Here is a 22,342-nt window from a genome sequence, read left to right as displayed (position 1 = left end):
AACATTTTACATAATTCTAAACAATGTTGCGTCACTGGTCATGCATGCTGCATGAACAATCTTTTTCATATAGCGCCCCTATGAATTACGGCACCAGTCAGATACAAACTTAATGACCTGACATAATTTACTAACTGGACATGCTAATCAAATTACAGGTGCACTAAAGTACTCCCCTACCAAACATTTTTTCAAATTCAAGAATCATGATCTGACATATTTGCTGGCTTGAAAAGTATATCTAATGACAGATTACATTCAATTGATGTGATGTCCACTAAAAAGCCCTCTCGTACGACACAGTGTGCTACGTTCATACAGCGGGCAGTATTTTCTATTTATTCGCTGTGAGATCATCATACATCATTTTGGGTACCTTATGCAGTATTTAAAAATTGAAAAGGCCAGTATGCGTAGCCTGCAAGTGAAAGACTGCATACCGTCAAGTAAAAAACGAAATAAAATAAAGTTAAAATTAAGAAATAAAATTTAAGAAGTCAAGAAATAAAATTTTAAAAATCAGACCATTGAGTGCAGCCTCAGCGTACGAGCCCTTCTGCACGTCATCTACACACTTTATTTTAAAACCATTTAATAATAGAGATCGTGCCATTAATACCTTGGCCGCTGTTAGTGTCCTTACCATTTCGCAGTTATAGGGAAATGGCACTGGCTTCCCAGAATGAGTGATAAAGTAACTGGTTAATTTAATGGGCGTTCAGTGAAATGTCCATATGTGACTAAGTACTGGGTAAGTGCAGAGTCCTTTCGTTACAGTGATCTTGCCCATGTGCATGGTATTAAGTAGGTTCAAGAAATCACGAAAACAGAAGTCACTATAAGCCCCAAGTCAATTTGGGGAGCGTGATTATACGATGATAAGCTCTAGTTGGTCAACCGACACGTCCACTTATAGAATCACTATCCTTACTGTAGCCAATAGTTTTTTGTCCAGCCCCCAAGACAGCTATGGGGAGTGTAACCATAACAAACGTATAAAGTAATCGGACTAATGTGTTAATATTCAGCCATAGTATGGCTATGTAAATAGTTAAAGCACAACATCTATATACGCAGTGTTATTAACGACTTACGGGTAGCCGGCCGGTGTGGCCGTGTGGTTCTAGGCGCTTCAGTTTGGAACCGTGTGACCGCTACGGTCGCAGGTTCGAATCCTGCCTCGGGCATGGATGTGTGTGATGTCCTTGGGTTAGTTAGGTTTAAGTAGTTCTCAGATCTAGGGGACTGATGACCTCAGATGTGGAGTCCCATAGTGCTCAGAGCCATTTGAACCATTTTGAACTTACGGGTACATAGTTCGCAAAAATGAGTTTTTACTTGAACTATTGTTCTGCAAAACTTTAAAATGTAATATAAAATCTTCTGTCACTTTATGCTGCTAACTAATGGTTTGCAACAAAGCTGTGATCCTTTGCTTGTCGTCGCCAGCAGATGATGGGACAGCAGTCAGGCACACACGCAACCATCTTTACCAACTACCAAAGTGAAACAGCCAATCACATCCCCGTATTTTACTGGCCATTAACATGACACAACCAATCCCCCCCCTATCTTTGTTCTCCATAACTCCCATTTGTCAGTGAACATATTTCGATTATTGCATTGAACTGGAACACGGCATAATGTTGATATTACAGAACATTTATAAAAAGTTGTAAGTGCACACACACACACACACACACACACACACACACACACACACAAACACACACACACACACAATATTTATGTCTATGTTAGTACTACACCTAACCTGACGTCAAAAACATAACGGTGAAGTCTGAAATTAAGTGTCAAAATGGTATTTCCATGTTTAAATTGTTCTATAACTGTACAAAACACATGTGCTCTGCTAATTTATAACATGCTAAGAAGGTAGTTCACAGTTCCTCAAAACTCTATTTCAGGCTACCTTACTGGTGGTACAAAGGTTGACATTTCTTCATCAGATGTTTTAGAAGCTTTTAATTAATGCACCACCACACCAAGCACCAATTTAGGTGGGAAGAAGATAATGTATAACGTTCTGTACAAGAACAATATAATCAGTGTTACTGACTGGCTAATATATGTCTCTTATTTTTTGCTCATGTTTATCACGTTTATCCACTGACATTAGCCTACATTTGTTGACACTTTATCACAACAAACTATTCTAAAAATGGTGCAATTTGACGAGATAGTTAATGTTCTATTTTACCTAAACTGCATATTTTAGCAATACATAAGTACATAATGCAGGAGAGATAAAATGTAAAAACAACACAACACTTTCAAAGAAAATGATTGATAAAGTCCTACACGGAGAGTAAAGTTCAATATCTCGAAAATATTACATTTTGCACCAAAATAAAATTGTTGGTCGAAATACATAACGGTTTCTAGCACAAAACATATGCAAATTGCTTAGCATAATATGCAAATATAATTACGAATCTCTGATTGGAAACAAAGATTTAATCTTTGCGTCAAAATAAAACTATCTGAATTTTATCCATTACTGTCGGTGTTGCTTCTATGACTGTATTATTTTTGTGAAATAAAAACACAACCACCACAACATGCATGATGCATGTCAAGCCCTGGGGCCTCGTCTTTGGTTGCCCGATTAGTCAACATCATTTTTCGAATTAGGTAACCAGTGGTCTTGTTAAGAAGATGCATATACACTCCTGGAAATTGAAATAAGAACACCGTGAATTCATTCTCCCAGGAAGGGGAAACTTTATTGACACATTCCTGGGGTCAGATACATCACATGATCACACTGACAGAACCACAGGCACATAGACACAGGCAACAGAGCATGCACAATGTCGGCACTAGTACAGTGTATATCCACCTTTCGCAGCAATGCAGGCTGCTATTCTCCCATGGAGACGATCGTAGAGATGCTGGATGTAGTCCTGTGGAACGGCTTGCCATGCCATTTCCACCTGGCGCCTCAGTTGGACCAGCGTTCGTGCTGGACGTGCAGACCGCGTGAGACGACGCTTCATCCAGTCCCAAACATGCTCAATGGGGGACAGATCCGGAGATCTTTCTGGCCACGGTAGTTGACTTACACCTTCTAGAGCACGTTGGGTGGCACGGGATACATGCGGACGTGCATTGTCCTGTTGGAACAGCAAGTTCCCTTGCCGGTCTAGGAATGGTAGAACGATGGGTTCGATGACGGTTTGGATGTACCGTGCACTATTCAGTGTCCCCTCAACGATCACCGGTGGTGTACGGCCAGTGTAGGAGATCGCTCCCCACACCATGATGCCGGGTGTTGGCCCTGTGTGCCTCGGTCGTATGCAGTCCTGATTGTGGCGCTCACCTGCACGGCGCCAAACACGCATACGACCATCATTGGCACCAAGGCAGAAGCGACTCTCATCGCTGAAGACGACACGTCTCCATTCGTCCCTCCATGCACGCCTGTCGCGACACCACTGGAGGCGGGCTGCACGATGTTGGGGCGTGAGCGGAAGACGGCCTAACGGTGTGCGGGACCGTAGCCCAGCTTCATGGAGACGGTTGCGAATGGTCCTCGCCGATACCCCAGGAGCAACAGTGTCCCTAATTTGCTGGGAAGTGGCGGTGCGGTCCCCTACGGCACTGTGTATGATCCTACGGTCTTGGCGTGCATCCGTGCGTCGCTGCGCTCCGGTCCCAGGTCGACGGGCACGTGCACCTTCCGCCGACCACTGGCGACAACATCGATGTACTGTGGAGACCTCACGCCCCACGTGTTGAGCAGTTCAGCGGTACGTCCACCTGGCCTCCCGCATGCCCACTATACGCCCTCGCTCAAAGTCCGTCAACTGCACATACGGTTCACGTCCACGCTGTCGCGGCATGCTACCAGTGTTAAAGACTGCGATGGAGCTCCGTATGCCACGGCAAACTGGCTGACACTGACGGCGGCGGTGCACAAATGCTGCGCAGCTAGCGCCATTCGACGGCCAACACCGCGGTTCCTGGTGTGTCCGCTGTGCCGTGCGTGTGATCATTGCTTGTACAGCCCTCTCGCAGTGTCCGGAGCAAGTATGGTGGGTCTGACACACCGGTGTCAATGTGTTCTTTTTTCCATTTCCAGGAGTGTATAATACAAAGTGACAAACTGTGACTACAATTTTGACAAAAAAATTTGAAATATATTCTGGTCACAATGCGCTACTTTGTAATGTACCCATTTACTCTCAACAGGACTAGCAGTAACTTAAAGTTAAAACATGAAGTAGACTGTTCTTGCACCTGAAGATGAGCCCCAATACTTCAAATGCGTCATGCATTGATATAAAAATCACGATTTTTGACTGAAGTTTTTTTTATTTTGATAAAATTCTCCTGTTATTTGTCAAAATATGCACACACTTCGAGTACAAAATGCATATCGTGTACTGTAGTAACTTAATTTTTCTGTAACATTTAAAAAGTACATAGGATTTAAAGAAACCAAGAAATTACTTTATTGTATATCAAATTATGTAAAAATTAGTTCTATAATATTAGAAAACACATAGCTTTACTACTGATATAACTTGCATGTTAAAATGCATTGTTGGTGAGAATACGTCCATCTTTGTAATACCTTTTTAGGGAACCCAAAATTATATGTATTGTTTATCGAAATAAATGAAATTTTGTTCTATAACATTATAAATCACGCATGGCATTATTGCTGATATAACTTACAGGTAAGGCTGGACTTCTTGAAAAGCATAGTTCAACTGTTGTGCCACAATTAACCCAAAAATTTTCAATACTATTTCTTTTTATGTTGTAGAACACTTTGTCTAAAAGTCAAAAAGTTTTAATTTTTTATAGCATGTGACCCAAGTCATTGACCTACCCATCATGTCACAATCCAGAATGGCAGCAGGCACACCCCCTTCTCTGTGACATAACAAGCCATGGCCCATTCCCCCTCCCACATCTCTTCAGCCAATCAGAATCCAAGATGGGAGATGTAATCCCTCTGTGCTAGTGAGAAATTAAAAAAAAGGATCCAAGATGGTAGAAGTAGCCCAGTTGTGGGTTGTAACCACTCCCTGCCCTCTTCTGTCCACACCCTTCTCCTCACCTTTCCATTTTATTGACAAGTACAGCTTAACCTGCAACACTGGCAGTGTTTTCATGAGTATTTTGACATATGATACACATATTTTAGATGTGGAAATATTTAATTTATCAAGTGTGGTATAGTAATCAAACTACAGTCATTAAGACGTGGGATGTATGGAGAATAAGGATGGGAACTGCCTGTTTCTTTTCAATGGGCAAGAAAATACTGGGATATGATTGGCTCTTTCATTTTAATTGCCAGTAAATATGGATATACCTTTGCATATATATATATATATATATATATATATATATATATATATATATATATATATATATATATATGTGTGTGTGTGTGTGTATTCTTTGGAATAATAGTTGAATAGTCTTCAGCAATTACGTATTCCCGGTCTTCAATAACGTTGCATAAGCGAACGTTCGTTCTAAATACTTATAGTGAGTTGTAAATGTATTATGACGTTGAAAGGCTCCATAATACACTGAACTGCATATCTCAGTGTTTTTTGTGATATATCTGTTTGAAATTCTGTAGTAGACAGAATATTTCTTGCCTTCAAAGCACTTTGGCTGATCTGTTTCCAATAGAGAGATATGGCTTAAACTGGAGAAGAAAAATAGCGCGAAATGGGGTATACAGAACAAGATGGTGGTGGTGGTGGTTCTGTGGTACATACTGACTGGCTGTTTCGTTTTAATGGGCTGTGATTGGATGAGACTGGATTGGAGGGGAGGGCAAGGAGTGGGGTGGACAGAAGGGAGGTTGATGTTTTTTTGAGGTCAGTACACACTGTGTCTCCGAATCGATATTGAATTCCTGCTTAGAAGAGTCCAATGACACGAAAGCAAAGTAACAGTTGAATGGTTACATAGGGGATGACATAGTGTTGTAGCCCCTCCCCGATGTTTATTCGATTTGTACATTGGGCAGGCAATAAAGGAAACCCATGAGAAATCTGAAAAGAGAATAAAGGTTCAGGGAGAAAAAAATAAAACCTTTGAGGATTACCGATAACGTCGTAACTTTGTCAACCACGGCAAAGGATGTGGGAGAGCCACTGAATGGAACGGTTGCGTCTCGAATTAGATAATAATGTGAACATCAACAAAAGTAAAGCAGGTGTAATGGAATTTTGTCGAATTAAATCAGACGATACTGGCCGAATAAAATTAGGAGCGGAGAAAGTAAAAGTATCAGATATGATTTGCTATTTCGGCAGTAAAATAGCGGACGACAGCCGGCTAAACAATAGGTAAGCATTCAAGGGGGTACAGCAATGTCTCCCTCGGTTCTCGTTTCATTAGGGAACATGGAGAAAATTATCTTATAGGCTATGATGATGATTTTTTGTTTTATTAATTACAATTTAATTGCAGTTAGGTGCTCATTTTCAGTATTTATTTTCACAAAGAGGTGTGACATGTTGTCTTTTATCCTTTACAAATCACACTTATAGAACACTAAATATCTTTCCACCACTACTGTTGACATAAGAGCATAATAATATGCCGATCAGGACTGATGACCTTAGCAGTTAAGTCCCATAAAAAAAAAAAAACAAAAAAATATATGCCTATCATGTTAACAAAATTAACTTAAGGTCGTCACCAGGGTTTCAGTACTTGTTACTCAGCCAGAAACGGAATATTGGAAGACGGAATATAACAGGAGTGCGTTATCAGACGATGATTGTTCTCTTGGCGACTGTAGTTGAATGAGCATGGCAATCGGCTGGCATCATCTCTTGCTGGCGGTATAGTTGCGTATTCTCCTCTACTGCAAACCATACGGGTTCCTATAGCTGGCCAAAAGAAGTGCTGTGGGCGTCTCAGCACCTTCTGGTCCAATGATAACATCTGTGGCGGCTTTCAAGGGCTGCCTAAAGCTGCAGGCACAGTGGCACCGGCACTGGAAAAGAACCGTTCACTCTTTCCTCAGTTTGCACACAAGTTTTACGAATACATCAGATGCAGAGAGAAACGTTCTGTTACATACTCGAGATGATTCGTGGTGACACTGAAAAGCAAGAATACAAACACATTTCTCAACTTCTAATAAATTCAGCAAATAAACATATGGCAATCAACCTGAAATGGCTGACATTCGTTACGTGTGTGAAAGACAAACAAAATTCTTAGAGTAAAATAGTCTGAGCAAAACCAGCTCACATAACAGATTCACCGCCCTACTGGCATAGAAACATCAGCAAAAAGGAATAACAATTCGTGGGCAGATAATGCCCCTGCTATAGTAGAAAATAGATCCACTACAGTAACTTTAAACAACAGAATTAACATAAGCCACCTTTCTCAACTGAACATATAATTTTTTGAGGTTATGATCGAGACCTATAATTTCCGATATAGAGTTTGCCCGAGTAGCATTAGGTGTAGACACGAAGCTGAAAAGGCTAGAGAGACACATAAATTCATAATATAATAATCGATAACGTTCAATCAATTGTTATTAAATTTTTAAATTGTTAGAAAGTGATTTTATCCAAAAGGCAATGAATTCAGACGATGGATTCCGAGTGCGATTACACTATGGACTTTTGCTAACACTGTTGTGAGTGATGAATAAATGTTTCGTAAAACGTGACAGAATTAGAATCAGTCAGTTAACCTTTCCTCTATAAATCGGGTTCCCACCTGCTAACACACGACAATATCACCAACACGCAACCCAGCACAATACAGTTCAATGAGCCTCCGTGGGACGTGGTTTGACTTAATAATGTAGCTGTGTTTTATGGTAAATCAGCGTTAAATGTCACAGAACAACAGGTCTCGCTTGTTTGCAAGGAGGATGTTTCAGTTTTTCAGGAAAATAAGTTTCAGATAATTTTTAACTGTGTTCCTTTTCAAAGAATGAACTATAACATTCAAAAATCTTAAATAACGTGGGGGAATACACTGATTAAAATATTTTCCAAAGCAGAAGACACTGAAGCCGATGAAGGTAAGTTTGGAGAATTGTAATGTCACTAAATATAAACAAAAAACAAAATAATAAAAATAAAACAACACAAAAATAAAATCACCACCGTGAAATTTCTGTAGTGTTTAAAGAAATGCCAACGAACAGTGTTATTGTTTATAAGAATAACCTGTTATGTGTCTTTTCCTACGTTCTAGTTTGAGCACAAGGGCTTTTAAAGCTGCTTCGTTCTTAACGCAGCTAACTCAAGTATCCTACGGAGCAAACATGAATAATTTACCATTAGATCCTGATCATAAATTCCATCCGGAAGAATACTTAAATCTAATATATGCGGTATGTACAAATTGAATTATTTAAGGTTTTTCCACAAGGTATTTTCAATACAGAAATGCCTTTTTCTCTTTCCAGGTCACTAATAGTTTTGGTTACAGCATAGGGACTAACGTGGGCGCGAGTATTCCGTTTCTTATTCAGCATACTAATGAAATGGGAATTTGTTATACTTACAATACGAACGTCTCACAGTATAACTCCAAACCGTAAGTAGTGAATTGCTATTGATAGTTGTTGTAGTTTCCTGAACATGAACTTACTTTGGTTCTTATCCTCGTTTCTTGTGAGATGAAGCGATGAACTTAGAGCTCCCTGTTTGTATTTGCTCTTTTCGCTCTGTCGAAAGGTACTGGGACGCTAACAACTGGACGCTGCACCACCCTGTGAATCTGATAAGCGGGAACGAGCTAGACGGCGACCTGTTTTCGCAGATCATGAACATGCATGAACCATCGATTGTGCGTAATTTACTATAGATCACTTATTTTATGAACAAAAATTAATTCTAAGTTTAAGACCTCGTCATTTTTTACATTTACTTCATTAAGGAGTTAATATTTCAAAATGTTTGCTTATCGTAGCTAACAAACACTATCGTTCCATGTCCATTTCTTGGTCACCCTTGTTACCGTGGAGGCGGAAGAGCCGGAGATGGCTACTTAAAACGGTAGTAGTAGAGTTTTATTACTAAAATTATAGCTTCTAAGGCGAAAATTTATGGTGAGGGCCAGTTCCGGAGCCAATGTGCTGCAGGAATATACAAAAATCTGTCACTTAATTTCTTTCAGTTCCATTGATAGGCCTAACAAAATAAAACACGGCACAACATTTAGCAAGCATTTATTTTAGCCATCGGCGTTCCACCACGTAGTGTTCCTAATGACCGCAACGTGGCCTTGACGTTAAGTTCTATTTTGTATCTCGCTGTCAGAAGAAAAAAGTCTACAAGCGCTGCACGCATTCTTCGCTATGCAGTATGACGTCACCGGTTGCAGGGAGTATCATGAGCAGAGTTTCGTGATAGCAGTGCACGATGTTGTTGAATCTGTGACAGCTGTGTAGGATGTTGGTCAAGCTGTCACTGCTGTGTACGATGCTAGTGAAGCTGTGACTGATCCTGCTGAAACTGTGACTGCAGCACACAATGTTGTTGAATCTGTGACAGCTGTGCAGGATGTTGGTCAAGCTGTCACTGCTGTGTACGATGCTAGTGAAGCTGTGACTGATCCTGCTGAAACTGTGACTGCAGCACACGATGTTGTTGAATCTGTGACAGCTGTGTAGGATGTTGGTCAGGCTGTCACTGCTGTGTACGATGCTAGTGAAGCTGTGACTGATCCTGCTGAAACTGTGACTGCAGCACACAATGTTGTTGAATCTGTGACAGCTGTGTAGGATGTTGGTCAAGCTGTCACTGCTGTGTACGATGCTAGTGAAGCTGTGACTGATCCTGCTGAAACTGTGACTGCAGCACACAATGTTGTTGAATCTGTGACAGCTGTGCAGGATGTCGGTCAAGCTGTCACTGCTGTGTACGATGCTAGTGAAGCTGTGACTGATACACATTATGCTGCTGAAGCTGTGACAGCAGCACATGATGTTGAATCTGTGACAGATGTGCCTGAAGTTGGTGAACCTATGACTGCTGCGCACAGTTACAGTGAAGATGTGGCTGCTGCGCACGATGCTGATGAAGCTGTGACTCCTGCTCATCATCCTGGAGAAGTTGTGATTGCTCCATACAATGGTCATACAGCTGTGAGAGCTACATACGATGTTGGTACGTATCCCACTGCTCCATAATGGCTCTCGTGTTGATAGTGGAACTCCAGGGTACCAAGGTTTGTTGAGTAGTTGAGAAAGTAGATAGTAAACTTAATGAATGTAAAGATATGAGGGGAAAGACTGCAGAGAATGTTGTTGAGGTGCGGTAGCTGGAAAAAGTTGGAAGCACAGGAAGGTACAATGTATATTTCGTAAAGGTATATATTGTTGTGGGAGTAGAATATAGGTGGGTGTAGATAACGTTGTCATGGTGGTAATAAATATACTCATTGTCGATGATGATTAGAAGTAAATGTAAAACAGTGTTGAGTTTTTATTTTCCTTATTGTGATTTCGTTTCACTTTTGGATAGATTGGCACCAGTTAAGTACCTATTTTTCAACCATATATGTATGAAGTACAAAACTGAAAATAAAAAAACTCTGAAGTTTCCACTCATTTAAACTGGTGGTCATGATGAATCGAAGAACGGCTTCGGTGGTGGTGAAGTTGATATTATACTGCAGAGAATGTTGACACAGAAACAGCCATCATTATACTGCAGGTGGTATGTCGAGGGGGTGACGACCGGCTCCAACTAAACTGTAAGAAACACAAAGCAGTAACAGACATTGGCTGCAAGCGGGCATTGATTGAAATCAATGGGGAAAGTTGAAAATTTGTGCTAGACTGGGATTCGAACTAGCGTCTCCCGCTTACTAGGCAGATGATCTCACCACTTTTTTTTTCTTTTCTTTTATTCCTTAGACCTCTTCTACTTCAGGCGTTGGCCCCTGTCACCCGTACTCCTCCTGAAAATCTATCTAATCTAAAAACAAAAACAAGGTAGTGCCACCGCCACTTTAACCATAAAAGCTAACTAGGACGGTTGTTTGCCGCCACTTCAGACTCCGCCCACGAACAAAAATTAAATACGCCTCTGAACGTTTTATTTAAAAAAAGAAAAGGATAAAGGAAGGGGTACAATACTTTTATTATACTTTATTTGTTTTCATTTTTTTCTTTTTTTCTTATTTTTAATCCTTTTTTTCTATCTGTTTTTTTTATCTTCTTTCGGCGCTGTCCACAGCAGCCAGATGGCGGGATGTCCAGGTCGTCTTCTCGTTCAGTGAGGGTGAAACACCCTATAATTACTGTTCCGTTGATGTGTCTCATCAGTCCATCATGTGTTACACTTCAGTCTCTTCTCACATCTGGTACACCCCAATGGTATGGAGGGCGTGTAAACAACGACTCCAAATAATTCGCAAAGAGCGAACCATACGGCGCTTTGCACCGTAAAACCGTGTAGTTGCTCGTTAACTAATGCAAAAAATCTAACAACCTTGCAACGCTCTCACTAAAAAAGTATGACAATGCCGCACCCTTAACCCACACCGTGGCGTTGTGACGAGTAGCAGGGAAGTAAGTGACGTCGGGATGGATCAGTTCGGTGGGCTCTACGGACTGAGGCGTCCGTCGCAGCAACAATGCCAACATGCGCCGTGTGAGGAGCCAGCAGTCGGCAGCCGTACCACAAACGAAACGGTGCCTGTCGGTGTCGACAGCGGCATGGGGCAAAGAGGATACTCGGTAAGATGTATCATGTTAAGCGTTGTCGCGTGGGGAATTTTTCAGTCGTTATAACATACCACAGCTTCCCTGGGAAGGAAAGGCGAGTGTATGTTACTCCATACCCGCCTCCAGCCAACCGCCGGATGCAGCGTTCAACCTCATTAGCAGGCAGCGTCCGTTGAAAGTAGCGGTAGAAGTCCTTGGTTCTAGGAACCCGCGTGGTCGGTATGACATCCAACAGATAATTCATGTCGACCAGATAGGTGCGAATGTGACACAGTGCTGGCGTGATATACCGAACAGGAATTAGCGGCAGGAGGGACTTGGCCACCATCTCCTGAATCAGTGTACCAGGGAAAGTGCCCTTGTCCGAAGTACGTAGGCGATGCATCGTCCGCAGGAAGAGAGCGCGTTCCCTGTTGTTTACGTTTAGCATTCCAATGCCGCCTGCATGTGTGGGAAACGTTAGCGTCTCGTAACGGTTCTTGAACACCCTACCCTCGCTGAGAAAATGGGCGCCTGGAACTTGGCAGTTACCGTAACCGCCATTGGGAGAACGTGTGTGTAATGATTGAGTTTCTGAGCGAGGTAGACGTTGACAAAATGTACCAGATTGATCAAGTCAGGTGTTCGAAAATTATGGAGACGAACTTGCGTGCAGATCACATTAAGTAGTCTGCGATACGTATCTGCTGCTGTACGCTGCACATTCCCACGGAAAGTCACTCCCAAACATTTCATCGCTGGGACTTTCGCAGTGGGCACTCATATTCAATCCTCTGCCCACATCCATGAAGTGCGACATTCGCAGGTTGATACGGCTCCTGGCTACCTCGCCGTGTCGCTGAAACCACGTGATCGCCGTACTTATATCTTCCTCTGGGGCTGTAGGCACATCACGGTACACATTCTCCTTTAACGTACCCCACAGAAAGAAGTCGAGAGGTGTAAGATCAGGAGAAAAGGCTGGCCAATTTATGCATCCTCCACGTCCTATGAAACGCCCGTCGAACATCCTGTCAAGGGTCAGCCTAGTGTTAATTGCGGAATGTGCAGGTGCACCATCATGCTGATACCACATACGTCGACGCGTTTCCATGGGACATTGTCGAGCAACGTGTACGTGTGTTCGTGTACCTCATCCCGCATGGTAATGTACATGTGCGTCAGTGAAAAAGACCAATAAACAGGTGTTAGCATGTGGACGTAATGTGCTGTTCCAGTCTCTTCTGTACCTAAGGTCCATCACCGTTCCCTTTGGACCCCTACGTAATTCGGTGCTCTCCGATACACACGATCAAACAGCGGAGGAGTGGTACTCAAGCGTCAACTTTAGGTTACAATATCTCCGGATGTAATTAACATTTTACAATGCAACAAACGGCACTGATTACGTATTTGTTTATATGTTCAGATGTGCTAAAAAACTAACGTGATTCCATTTTAAAAAACGTAGGTTTGTGTTAAAAAACGTACTTCCGTGCATTTTTGTATGGTTTGTATTAACCAATTACACTAGCCCCTCTCCTCACGTTCGGTCTGTGGAATCGGTTCGTCAGTATTTGATGTGGTTTACGAAATATATCCAGCGGTAACGTTAGGTGACTCACCCTGTATGTTGCATGCCGACATGAGCGCCACCACATATCTATTCGAGCTTAACGCCGTGTCTATATTACTGCCACCTCCCAGACATGTTTGGTCGGCATGAATCTCATTTCTGACAACAGCGAGGAGGCGAGCACGAAGAACGCGGGCGAACAGCCTGTAATCCGAATTCACTAACATCAACGGCTGGAAGTCTTGGAGTCTGCACCCCCTATTTGGTTTTGGCACAGAGATGATCATGCCCTCCGGAAATTCGGGAGGGTCGTGAAAGTCCGGATCCAGGAGTTCACACAGCACATCTACCATCAAACTTCCCCCATCAGGTCAGAAAAGGTGCTATAAAATTCAAGTGGAAGACCATCAGGTCCAGAGGAATTGGTTCTCGCGCCCCGTGGCAGGGCTATGTGCATTTCTTCCCACGTGATGGCTTCCAAGAACGTGGCGTCGCCTTGCGCCATACCCGAAGGTGGCAGGACGTGCAGGACGTCCGCATTGTCATTGTCACGCCGTTGATCTGCTAGATAGAGAGTGCGGTAATAATCTATGAGGGCACGGGAGATGGCGTTGTGTGTGTCTGCGCGTTGCCCGTTTGCAGGCATAGCTGCCGTGATGAGTCCTCTCTTATGATGTTCCCGTTCTCTGACGATGTGGTAAAGAGAAGCACGTTCCTCTGGGATGGAATCTTGCAGTGTCGCTCGAACCCGCGTGCCGTCCAGTCTGTCAGCTGTGATCTGCAGAAGCCGTGCTTGGGTGCGGTTGACGATCATTTGGCGCTCTGGCCAAGGTTGTTGCAACACTAGTTCTCGCAAGACCGTTTAGTGACACTCAGAGGTCGATTGGAGCCAAAGTGCCCTGTCTCGTCCATACGCCATGAGCGTGCGACGAAGAGCTGGTTTGGCGCAGTATGTCCACCATCGTGTTGTGGAATCATAGGTATGGCGCTGTCGCTTACATTTGTGCCAGGTAGCACTGACAGCTACACGGCATCCCTCTTCCTGGAGAATGTTAACGTTAAAGAGTCCAAGGACCTTTACTACGACTCGTCCGTTGTCGTGGCAGAGTCATGGCGCAGATGAAGGCCTGATGGTCGGTGAATGCAGTGGGCCACAGATCAGCACCGACAGTCGCTGCCGAAGACCTCAGGAGACGTAAATCCTGTCCAACCAGCTGGCCGAGTGGCTGGTGAAGTGTGTATATCCGCGTCGGTCACCGTGGATTAGTGTCTATATATCATGCAAAGTGAGATCCCTGACCTTAGCATGGACATGAGACACGGTGAGGGACCTGATCCTCAGGGCGTAAGACGCTGTTAAAGTCCCCGCCCACTGCCAAGTGCTCTGTAGCGCCCTGAAACAATGGAGCTATCTTAGTGGAGTATTAGTGTGGTCGTTCTCGACGCTTTGCGCCGGCCGCGGTGGTCTCGCGGTTCTAGGCGCGCAGTCCGGAACCGTGCGACTGCTACGGTCGCAGGTTCGAATCCTGCCTCGGGCATGGATGTGTGTGATGTCCTTAGGTTAGTTAGGTTTAAGTAGTTCTAAGTTCTAGGGGACTGATGACCACAGCAGTTGAGTCCCATAGTGCTCAGAGCCATTTGAACTATTTTTCGACGCTTTGCAGTACCAGACGGGGCATACATATTCACAAGGCGGACTGTGTCGATGGTGAGCGCAGTGCCTCTCGCTGATGGCAAATACTGAATATCTGTTGTTTTGATGCCATCTCGTAGTAGTATCGCCGTTCCTCTTGAAGGAACACGCTATCAATGTCCGCCGCCCGAATCATGTCCTTTAACAACTAGGTTTCGATCGTGGAACTAATGCCGTTGACATTGACTGTACCTATCCAATACATCTGGGTCATTTGATAGTACGATGATGTATCCTGCAGTCGTTTAAGCCAGTAAGCGCCACTTCGTCCGTCCGACCGTCCCTGCCACCCACACTGTGTATATTATTGATCGGCTGAGACAAGATGTCCGTCCAACGATCCACCGGCCCCGTGCATTTGGTATTCACTCGAGTCTGATGTCATTCTTTCCATCTCCATCTCGGACGCCCAATCACCAAGCTCGAGGGGTGGTACGTTAGGCGACGCATGACGTTCATCTGATGTCTTAGCCGCAAAATCGCCAGCAGTCTCGTCGGTCAATTGAGTATGGTCAACATGGCTTTGTCCTCGGGCGGACGTTGCCAGCAGCAAACCAGGAACCGTTGGAGTGAGGTCCACAGCCCGGGCCACAGATGGATTTTCCTCATCGTCCTGCAATGTGTCATCATCTCGCGAAGCATTTCCTCTTCTTTCTTCGCTTGGGCGACTTCTGCTTGCGGGAACGTGTGTCCGAGTCCTGTGGATCACGACAAACAGTAAGGCACCTCCCGCATCTCCGTGTCTGAGCTCGAATCGATCTTCTGGTGCTCTCCTTCCTCACAAGGCTAGAGAGCAGACGTGGTCGCCACTGTCGAGCACGGCGATGGTTCCGATGGAGGCTGCGTCGTCGCGGTCGCGGAAACTGGGCCCGCGGTGTCGGTAACTGGAACGGAACAACATCCGCGTCCTTCACGTTCCTCGCTGTCTCAGCGTATGTAATAGGCAGCGTTGTCGGTTGCGATGTAGGCGTCGTGTTTGCACGTGGTATCTGGAAGAGGCGTCCCTGCAGGCATTCAGAGCGTACATTTCCTTCCTGCCCGCACCCTGAACATGTCCGCAGTTGACCGTCATAAATAACGATCGCTCGACAAACAGCAACGGTCACTTACGATGGGATGTGTTTGCGCAGTTCGATTCGCACCTAACAAACTCCATTCAATACAGGATACGTCTCGAATGTATGCCACTTTTCTTCCACGTGACTTAGTACTTCCCCGTAAGGCCGCAGCGCGTCCACGACAAGCGTGGCTGGAACTTCAAACGGCAGCTCGAAGATTCGTATGTTCCGAACGCCGAATCCTGCATGGTTGACAGTCACTACACTCACGTTGCCGTCCGAGTGGTGGAAACGATATCCGTCGGTGGAACGGCGAATAAGCCGTTCGCACGCTGCTTCATCGACAAATTTCAGGTAAACTGTGCTGAAGACGATCGAAAGATATATACCGAGTAGTTTCTGTGGATCGACATGCATTACTTCACGCAGGAAACGCTCTACTTCGTATGCCTTAGGTCTTGCGCACTGTGGATGGAACGTTAATTCAATCGTGGTCTTTCTATAAGAAAGCGCCATCGTCGCCCGAGGTGATCTCTTTACACTGCAATACAAGTGGCCGCGCGAGTAAACAACGGTCCGCTTGCGGAGCGCCGCACACAGCCCCGCACACGTCCGCTTCGCAACACGGCTCAGAGCCAACTGCTCCACTTAGCCAGCGCGACATAGCTGTCGTTCCACCTGCACAAACTACCGTAGCACGCCTCCCGACAGTCCCAAATTCTCAATTTATCCGCACACTACTCATGTAGTGACCCTTGCCCGTCATTCTTATTACTCGCGGCATTTCGCCGATTCCCATAACAGTTCGTTCCGGGTATGCATCTACCACGAAGAAATCATAGGCCATCTCGCCTTAACTATTACATATACAAGGTGAAAAGTATTTAAACCGACAAACTCTGGGAGGTTGTAGGGGACATCAAAACAAATATTTTCCCCTAATGTCATTTTTCCATATGAGGAGTATTTAAACCGGCAGAGGAAGATTTCTCTGGCGGGAAATTAATCAAACCAACAAACACTCTAGCCGGCCGGAGTGGCCGTGAGGTTCTAGGCGCTACAGTCTGTAGCCGAGCGACCGCTACGGTCGCAGGTTCGAATCCTGCCTCGGACATGGATGTGTGTGATGTCCTTAGGTTAGTTAAGTTTAATTAGTTCTAAGTTCTAGGCGACTGATGACCTCAGAAGTTAAGTCGCATAGTGCTCAGAGCCATTTGAACCATTTGAACAAACACTCTACCTCTGCTAATCCACGTTTCTGGGAACCGTCGGTCCAGGAACCGACGCACACGATAACTGAAATGTGCCGGCGCCCCGTCATGTTGGAACCACATGCGTTGTCTTGTAGGGAGCGGGACGTTTTCCAGCAATTTTGGCAATGCTCTGGCGAGAAAATTCCAATATTGCCTGCCATTTAATGGCCTATTAGCAGATATGGCCCAATTAAACAGTCGACAACAACACCGGCCTACATATTAACGAAGAACCACACTTGATGAGCGCTAGTAACTGTGACATGTGGGTTACCCTCACTCCAAACATACGAATTGTGCATGTTGAAGACTCCATCACGCCCGAACGTTGCTTCCTCGGTAAACAACACAGAGGATGAAAATGTAGGATGCATTTCACACTGTTCCAGGTACCACTGCGAAAACTGTGCTCTGGGTGGATAATCAACTGGTTCCAGGTTGTGGACACGCTGTAAGTGAAATGGACGTAACAATTGCTCTCGAAGGACTGTTCTTACATTCGTCTAATTCGTCCCCATGTTACGTGCAATTGCACGAGTCCTGATTGAAGGATGCCTCTTCACATGCTCCAAGACAGCTTCCTCAAATTGCAGCGTTCTTACCGTGTGACGGCGTCCCTGTCCAGGTAATCTGCTTAATGACCCGGTCTCATGCAGACGTACACAGCAGCAAAGGTCGTATGATGCGGGATTCGGCGATTAGGGTGTTAGTGTTGATAAACACGCTGTGCAGCTCGTCCGTTGTGGTGCGCTACGTAGTACGCACCAACCGTATCAATGTACTCACTCCAGGCGTATCGCGCCATTAGTAAACAGAGACAATACAGTACTACACTGGTGGACAGCAGTTTCCTACAACTGAAGAACGTAATACGGCCTCTAACAACTGAAGAGCGTAATACGGCCTCCACCGGTTTAAATAATCCTCATAGGAAAAAATGACATTAGGGAAAAATATCTATTTTGATGTCCCCTACAACGTCCCAGAGTTTGTCGGTTTAAATAATTTTCACCCTGTATATGTAGTGAGTGTTCCTTCGGAGATGTCATAGGCAACTATACGAGAAGTGTTCGAACGGCTGCAACAAAACTTCCTGAGATAGTGTTATGACTATAAAGCAATTGGGTGACGCCGTATTGAAAGAACTGTGAATGTTGCTTGTGCAGGTAGAATAAATTATTTTTAGAAAAGAGTCTACTTAGATTTTTATCGTCGTCAACAGACTAAGTGTGAATTTGAACCTTTCGACTTTTGGTTTGTGATAATCGAATGAGGCATTTGCGAACGAGGTTTCCTTATCTCAGACTGACACATCTGTTATTTCCCAGAATTCTTGACAGTTTCTGTCATTATCATGGAAACTCGACGGGAATCCTAAGGGGAGTATTGCTTGGCACACACAGTTCAGTGATTCCTAGAGGGTCTATATGAAAGTAGAACACATTGTGTATCATGCTTTAAGGTGTACCGTCGCTAGCAGAACAGGTTATGTAACTAACTGATACATGATGGTCTGCTAGCCTACTTGCGTACTGTCATGCCACATAGCACATCTGATCATTTGACTGGAACCCCCTAGATTTTTCTTCGCAACCGAACGATTTAATATAATGCTTAAAAGACTGGACACATTCTCGGAAGATTTGCGTTTCAAATCCTCGTCTGGCTATCAAAATTCAGTTTCTTTCGGAGCTTCCTTAAATCACTAAAAGGCAAATATCGGAGCGGTTCCTTTCAAAACCGTTTACGCGATTTCTTTCCCCATCCTTCCACAATGAGAGCTTCTTTCTGATGCGCAAAAACTTCAGTAATGCTTCTACACAGATTGTGACAATTTTTCGGGAATAGCTTGGAATATTCCTATGAGGGAATAAATCAGAGATATAATGTTTGGACACTTTTATTACAATTTGAACATATATTGCAAAGCTAAAAGCACTACCAGCAATATTATAGTGGCATGCTATATTACACTGTGTCGCTAGTCCTCCATTGAAGACTCACTCTCTTCTTGATTTGTTAGGAACACTTTAGTCTCTTCTCCCGAGGGCTGTCTGTATGGATGTCAACATAAATTTTCTAACCGCTTAAATTGTTGTTGTGATCTTCAGTCCGAAGACTTGTGTGATACAGCTCCTCACGCTAGTCAGTTCTGTGCAAGCCTCTTTATATCTGCATAACTACTAACCTGCTTACTGTAATCAGACTGTGGTTTCCCCCTACAGTTTTTTCCATTCACATTTCGCTCCATTATCAAACTGATGGATGTTTGATGTTTCAGAAGATATCGTATCAACCGATTCCATCATTTAGTCACGTCGTGCCATAAATTTCTTTTCTTCGCAGTTAGATTCAGTGTCTAGTCATTAGTTATCCTACTGTGAAGTGTATGAACGTGACCCATCAATTTTATACATGTGCTGTGAGCATCTTGTACCCGCAGGATAATATATAGAGATAGTTTATTTATTTATCGTATGACATACATCGCAATTCATATACACTTATACACAATTTAATTACAAATTGACATCCAGACAGTGAATACAATCGACAGCCTCCTCTGTTGCAGCTGGGAAGTCGATGGAGGTTCCCTTGTAAGCTCAAACTAGACACTCTCCTATCATGTGCCAGACTTTGTTTTTCAGCACCGCAGTCGCAATTTGGAGTTGATATCTTTCCCCATTTGTAGATGGTGCCAGCACTTCTTCCGTGGCCAATGCGTGTGCGATTTAAAGTTGCGATTTAAAGAGCGACTGACTGCAGCCGAGTGGCTTCTCATTTACCATGAATCTTTGGCATTTTGGTGGGCATTGTTCTAGTTAGTGTTGTTTCCAGAGACTGTGGATGTCAAAGTTATGTCTTTAGCAGTGAGTACTAGTGATCTTCTTGATCTAAGACTTCTGCGCTCCACCTCAGCTGTATCTACATCTACATCTACATCCATACTCTGCAAGCCACCTGACGGTTCTCTCTTCTATTCCAGTCTCGTATTGTTCGTGGAAAGAAAGATTGTAGGTATGCGTCTATTAGGGCTCCAGTCCCTCTGATTTTATCCTCATGGTCTCTTCGCGAGATATACGTAGGAGGGGGCAATATACTGCTTGGCTCCTCGGTGAAGGTATGTTATCGAAACTTCAACAAAAGCCTGTACCGAGCTACTGAGCGTCTCTCTTGCAGAGTCTTCCACTGGAGTTTAATCTATCAGGTCCGTAACGTTTTCGCGGTTACTAAATGATCCTGTAACGAAGCGCGCTGCTCTCCGTTGGATCTTCTCTTCTCTTCTATCAACGCTATATGGTACGGATCCCACACCGGTGAGCAGTATTCAAGCAGTGGGCGAACAAATGTACTGTAACCAACTTCCTTTGTTTTCGGACTGCATTTCCTTAGGATTCTTCCAATGAATCTCAGTCTGGCATCTGCTTTACCGACGATTAATTTTATGTGGTCATTCCATTTTAAATCTCTCCTAATGCCTACTCCCAGATAATTTATGGAAATAACTGCTTCCAGTTGCTGACCTGCTATATTGTAGCTAAATGGTTCAAATGGCTCTGAGCACTATGGGACTCAACATCTTAGGTCATAAGTCCCCTAGAACTTAGAACTACTTAAACCTAACTAACCTAAGGACATCACACACACCCATGCCCGAGGCAGGATTCGAACCTGCGACCGAAGCAGTCCCGCGGTTCCGGACTGCAGCGCCAGAACCGCACGGCCACCGCGGCCGGCTTGTAGCTAAATGATAAAGGATCTTTCTTTCCATGTATTCGCAGCACATTACACTTGTCTACAATTGCCATTCCCTGCACCATGCGTCAATTCGTTGCAGATCCTCCTGCATTTCAGTACAATTTTCCATTGTTACAACCTCTCGATATACTACAGCATCATACACAAAAAGCCTCAGTGAACTCCCGATGTTATCCACAAGGTCATTTATATACACTCCTGGAAATTGAAATAAGAACACCGTGAATTCATTGTCCCAGGAAGGGGAAACTTTATTGACACATTCCTGGGGTCAGATACATCACATAATCACACTGACAGAACCACAGGCACATAGACACAGGCAACAGAGCATGCACAATGTCGGCACTAGTACAGTGTATATCCACCTTTCGCAGCAATGCAGGCTGCTATTCTCCCATGGAGACGATCGTAGAGATGCTGGATGTAGTCCTGTGGAACGGCTTGCCATGCCATTTCCACCTGGCGCCTCAGTTGGACCAGCGTTCGTGCTGGACGTGCAGACCGCGTGAGACGACGCTTCATCCAGTCCCAAACATGCTCAATGGGGGACAGATCCGGAGATCTTGCTGGCCAGGGTAGTTGACTTACACCTTCTAGAGCACGTTGGGTGGCACGGGATACATGCGGACGTGCATTGTCCTGTTGGAACAGCAAGTTCCCTTGCCGGTCTAGGAATGGTAGAACGATGGGTTCGATGACGGTTTGGATGTACCGTGCACTATTCAGTGTCCCCTCGACGATCACCAGTGGTGTACGGCCAGTGTAGGAGATCGCTCCCCACACCATGATGCCGGGTGTTGGCCCTGTGTGCCTCGGTCGTATGCAGTCCTGATTGTGGCGCTCACCTGCACGGCGCCAAACACGCATACGACCATCATTGGCACCAAGGCAGAAGCGACTCTCATCGCTGAAGACGACACGTCTCCATTCGTCCCTCCATTCACGCCTGTCGCGACACCACTGGAGGCGGGCTGCACGATGTTGGGGCGTGAGCGGAAGACGGCCTAACGGTGTGCGGGACCGTAGCCCAGCTTCATGGAGACGGTTGCGAATGGTCCTCGCCGATACCCCAGGAGCAACAGTGTCCCTAATTTGCTGGGAAGTGGCGGTGCGGTCCCCTACGGCACTGCGTAGGATCCTACGGTCTTGGCGTGCATCCGTGCGTCGCTGCGGTCCGGTCCCAGGTCGACGGGCACGTGCACCTTCCGCCGACCACTGGCGACAACATCGATGTACTGTGGAGACCTCACGCCCCACGTGTTGAGCAATTCGGCGGTACGTCCACCCGGCCTCCCGCATGCCCACTAT

The 22,342-nt window shown here is 44.8% G+C and overlaps 1 protein-coding gene across 1 annotated transcript in view; it reads left to right on the top strand.

Annotated features, from left to right (window-relative positions):
- LOC126249155 (pickpocket protein 11-like) overlaps nucleotides 1–22,342 on the top strand; it is an 80,540-nt gene that overhangs the window by 16,118 nt on the left and 42,080 nt on the right. The window contains exon 3 of the mRNA XM_049950810.1: nucleotides 8,715–8,826. Within this exon, the coding sequence (XP_049806767.1) occupies nucleotides 8,715–8,826 (112 nt within the window). The remainder of the gene's footprint in view (nucleotides 1–8,714; nucleotides 8,827–22,342) is intronic.

The sequence above is a fragment of the Schistocerca nitens genome, chromosome 3 (genome assembly GCF_023898315.1).
Source record: "Schistocerca nitens isolate TAMUIC-IGC-003100 chromosome 3, iqSchNite1.1, whole genome shotgun sequence".
In the NCBI taxonomy this organism is placed as follows: Eukaryota; Metazoa; Arthropoda; class Insecta; order Orthoptera; family Acrididae; genus Schistocerca; species Schistocerca nitens.
The sequence above is the reverse complement of the archived record's forward strand: the minus strand, read 5'-3'. Positions and strand labels throughout refer to the sequence as shown.